The sequence below is a fragment of the Alligator sinensis genome, unplaced genomic scaffold (assembly GCF_000455745.1).
Source record: "Alligator sinensis unplaced genomic scaffold, ASM45574v1 scaffold150_1, whole genome shotgun sequence".
NCBI lineage: Eukaryota > Metazoa > Chordata > Crocodylia > Alligatoridae > Alligator > Alligator sinensis.
Window position 1 is genome coordinate 3674979 of NW_005841840.1, and position 4697 is coordinate 3679675.

The 4697-nt window shown below is 39.1% G+C and overlaps 1 protein-coding gene across 5 annotated transcripts in view; it reads right to left on the reverse strand.

Annotated features, from left to right (window-relative positions):
* Nucleotides 1–6: 6 nt before the first annotated feature.
* JADE1 (jade family PHD finger 1) overlaps nucleotides 7–4697 on the reverse strand; it is a 59471-nt gene continuing 54780 nt past the window's right edge. For 3 of the 5 annotated variants that reach the window (XM_006015612.3, XM_025204557.1, XM_025204562.1), the window contains exon 11: nucleotides 7–3249. In XM_006015612.3, coding sequence (XP_006015674.1) covers nucleotides 2348–3249 — 902 coding nt within the window. In that variant the 3' untranslated portion in view covers nucleotides 7–2347. Of the gene's footprint in view, nucleotides 3250–4102; nucleotides 4244–4697 lie in introns of all 5 variants that reach the window. The other 2 variants (XM_025204569.1, XR_003094155.1) reach the window with 2 other exon arrangements.

A 4697-nucleotide genomic window follows, 5' to 3' on the forward strand; every position in this document is an offset into this window, starting at 1 on the left:
CATGGCATGAAACTTACACTTCTGTTCATACAGCAATTATCTTACCTTATAGCATTCTGCAATTGGGGGGATGGGAAAAAGCGCTTTTTTTGTTTTGTTTTGTTTTGTTTTGTTTTTGGTTCAGCATATCTTGGAACATTAGAAAGCTTATTAACCTAAATGTGTGGGGAGCAAAACAGATAAGGCATTTTTTTTTTGCACAACGCTAGCATTCAAAATAGTGCAAATGAATTGGGTACCTCTTTCAAAATGGTGTGAGGTTAAATGTTTACTTAGAATCAAATTTACTTTATTCTTTCTATGGCTTGACAAACAATTCCCTACATCACAAGCTCTTTACAGTAACTAACTTAGCCCTCATCTGGAAATGGTGCTGTACTTGAAAGTGAAATCAACGGTGGAAATCAACTTCCCGCTTTTCCTTATGACCAGGAAAAAGGCTATGCTTTTTAATCAAATGAACTCTTATGATTTTTACTCACCCCGAGATTGAATACATGTATGACTTAGGTTCACTGTTACCTATTTGATATATGCAACGGTGAGTTAATCCACCCAAAATAAAGAGGATAATCTGGTTTCTCAGAAGCACCAAATTTTAACAAAATACCTCTCCCCCATACCAACATCTCCCCTTCCCAGGGCTATCCAATTGTCAAAAGGTTAAGACTTACTTTAGCTTTAAAAAGTAAAAGGGGTAATAGGGATAAATTCTGTTGACGTGTTTAATTATTTGATACTTGCATAGCAAGACAGGACATCAATCCTTTCTGTGTCGAATCTTCTGGAAGACTTGAACTTAATGGCAGAGCTCTAATATTTATTTATTTAAAATATCAAAATTCTTCCCCACCTAAGTGGAAAGGGGTTAACATTAAAATGCATTATGTAAAGGAATACTGATAGCAATAGGTTGGGAGGAAAATGGGGGTTCTTCCATATGCCCATATTTCTGTAACTCATTGCTGCTGCTTAAACTTTCTTTTATCTCGTTCATGCCTGACTTGCATCTATACGGAATTCCAAAAATCACAGGCTCCTATAACTAACCATTGTTATAATACATATGCACTCTACTCAGTGCAAGAACAAAACAGTCTCTTCAAGAACTGTTAATGTTATTATTGCTGATAGCTTACTCACTAGTTATTGCCATTTGCAACTATTCTTTTAAAAAAAGGTACGTAATCAGAATGTGAGCTCCCTCTTCCATCAAATCTAGTCCAGAATAGAATGAAATTATTTTATTTTCTTGGTTGAATGTAAAGAGCAAATCACAAATGTATTGCCTTTTCATTTTATTCTATTTAAAAATATATATTCCTATGTCCATTTTAAAGTAACCTTTAGTGTCAGAAGCCTGGATTTCCCAATACATACCATTAGTGCATAAGTGGTTCTTTGGGAAATCCTGCTGACTAGTGCCTTAAAATTATCATTCCCACGTGAATTGTCATAATTTCAGGACAGGTGATTAACGCTAAAGCTGCTTCGTGGATCATTCCACAAGGTACATGAGGCCATAAACCTGTCCCTCTTCTCAGAACTGGATAAACTACTATCAAGATGAAATCAGAACTGAAACAGAAACTACACCAGATCAGAAAAGCTTAGAAGTTTTCTCCAAGCTCAATCTGAGTTTTATCATACTGTTAACGTTGCATCAGCAGGCAGCTACAGCTCTCAACTGTCCCTTCATTTTTCTCCAGTACTCATGGTTAAAACTGACTACTTGCTGCATGTACTTACATGTGAACTCACTGGAGTTTTGGAAGGCTCAGAGCTGCCATATATACTCAATACAACAAAAACATTCTGCAAACAAATAGGATTTAAAGACTTATCACAGTCCAAGAAAAGTGACTATTTGTAATGGGTTTAGCAGTGCAGGATGGTTAAATAACCATATATGATTTAGGACACACTAGGTAAATTAAAAGCTTGTGCTTTTTTGGGAGGCAGGGAAGAGAAACAAAATCTTATCAGTGCTGTTCAGCTAAACAGGGACAGATGGAAACTACCCCACTTCCAAAGTGTTTAGTGAAATCTTTTAGTGTTCCATCACAGGCTCTATTTTAGTAGTGACGTCATTTTCTCTGCTTCCTCAAGAAAATTACAAATAAGGTTCAAATTTCTCACAGAAATGGATGTGGAGAAGGGGAGGAGACCAGTTTTAAGTGCATGTAAACAAGTTTATACAGCTCAGGAATAACAGGTTATCAAATTGTCAGTTTGCAGTCATCTCTAAGAATTCCCCCTCCTTCCTCACGCCAATAAATAATGTGGAGTTGGCTTGCAGGCAGTGACTCTACTGACCATGGTGCTGACAGTGTTTCTTACTGTCCAGTCAGGAGGCCAGGATGCTTCTCCTAATAATGTCTGTCCTCCTGCTGATAGTGCTATTTGGACTAAGTCTTTGCTGTCTGCACTTTTTCTCAGCCACTTCAGTTTCTGAGTCACTCAATTCAGCATCGGGGACATACCCATCATTCTCGCTGTCCGTCTTTAGTTTGGTTTTCACCCTGTCCTTAGGCGAAACTCTGCCCATGCCCAAGTACGGATAGTTAGAGTTCTGGCGGCAGGTCTCCTCCTGGATCTCTCCCTGCTGTTGTCTCTCCCCCTTCTTTGGAATTCGAAATCCGCCCCAGTTTTTCACCGGGCTCGTGGGCGTAGTAGGCACTTTAACTACAGTCTGGTTATAGTTTATTTTGATGAGGGATCCATTGCATTTAGGCACTATATCCCTCCGCGGGCCGGATGCAGACCTACCACTGGCGTGGTTCACAGACCGTTTGTTTTCTGTCTGTCTCTGAGACAGTTCCGTGAGTCTCAGTGGCTTGTGGTTGTGTTTCGAAGGCTTTTCCTTCAGTTCCTCCTTTAGTACCTCACAATGGAAACGATTGTCTCTTCTTTTCCTGTGGTCTGGCATAACTATCCCATTTTTCTGTTGTGCTGATACAATTCGTGTTTCTGTAAAGGTCTTTTCAAAATTTAAAAAGCTACCTGGATTGGAAACACCTTCCCTTTGGCTGGGGTGCTTGAGCAGGGATTTGCTGTCACTCCCAGAGCTGTTCCTTATTCGGTCTCTCTTATGTGACTTTTTCAATGACTGACTCAGAGAAGTGCCCATTCGCTTCCTGAAGAAAGCAGAGTGCCATTTCAAATCTTCTATCTTGGGAGCATCAGGACCCAAAGGTGGACTGTTGAATAAAACCATGTTTTCCACTGGGGAGGAGGAGGAAGGCACACCTAAAATAACACAAAAAAATACTTCAGTTTAACCAAAACAAGTTATTACTCTCTCATAACCTTTGAGTTTGACATCCTTTATACCCTCTTGACTTTTACCCTTCCTGTCTGAGACTTACTCTGCAGTCTGACCAGAATTTGATTCCAAAATCTACACAATGTGGCATGGTGTATGCAGTTTTTGTTCAACATATAGCAAGTGATACCAACCAAGCTTCAGTAATTCTTCTATCTTCTATCGTTCTAATTCTAGTCGGTTGCAATTTCCACGCTATCCACAAACACATGAACTAAGACGGGGTGCCCAACCGGCAGCACAGATGACACAAGTGACACAGGCAGCTTCTATGTGTGGCACACAGCAGATCAGGGAGGAGATAGGCACCACAGCAGCATATGGCAGAAAGCAGAGTAGCTTTTGGGCAGGGGAAGGGATGGGGGTGGCACTGGGGGAGGTGCCAGGTTAATTCATGGCATGCCTGCCAAAAAGGTTGGTCTCCATTGAACTAAGATATTAAATTCCTTAGGAAAAAATCTAGATGGGCAAAAAACTAACCAAGAATTTATGATTTATTGTCCCAGCTGATTATGATGGTACCATCTCTTCATCTGACTAATGGCTAACTCCTTTAACGATAATACAATTCACCTTTTCAATGCAATTTTTTTTCTGGCACGAGAAGGGACAATGGTCAGTGAGGTATAAGTGAATAGGAATACCTGTGCTGTTTAAAAAATCACTTTGCAGCACTCTTATTCATGCCACTTCAGACTTCAGACCACTCTGTAGCCTACAGACTGATTCAGTTCCAGGCTATACCTATGAACTACGTTAGAAGTAACAGGAACTTGCCTTTCCCTTGGCAACTCACAGCAGCATCCTTAGGTCCAACTCCCAAGTCCCTTCTGATGATATTTTACAAAGAATTTAACAGGGAAGAGAAAAGGTTTCTGACAAGCTAGTGCAGGGTACTGGAATGCAATTTTCCTCTTACTACAGATATAAAATGTCAAGTTATAAAAAATATGAATACAAATCCATTCAGAATGTTGTTACACTAACAAAACAACATGATATACACAGAGCTAGAATTTTACTTTTGTAATCTAAGCCAAAGAATTTGGGAAATAATCCATAATCACCAAAGAGTAAACAACAAATAAAATTAAATGAAAATCTGTTTAAGAACTGTGGCGGGTTTTTTTGAACAAATAGCTCATTTTCTTCTTAACTTCTTTAAAGGGAACTCATCCACTTGAAATCTACTCAATTTAAAAAGAAATAGGAAGTTAAAGCATATGAAGTATTATACCCACAGCTATGTCCGTACTGACTTTATTTGCTGTTTTGGCAGCATATTTTCTTTGTATTTTTAAAATGTTTTCTCTCCCCTGTTGTACAAAAGACCAACATAAACAAATCAAAATGAATAAACTGCCTGTGTAGG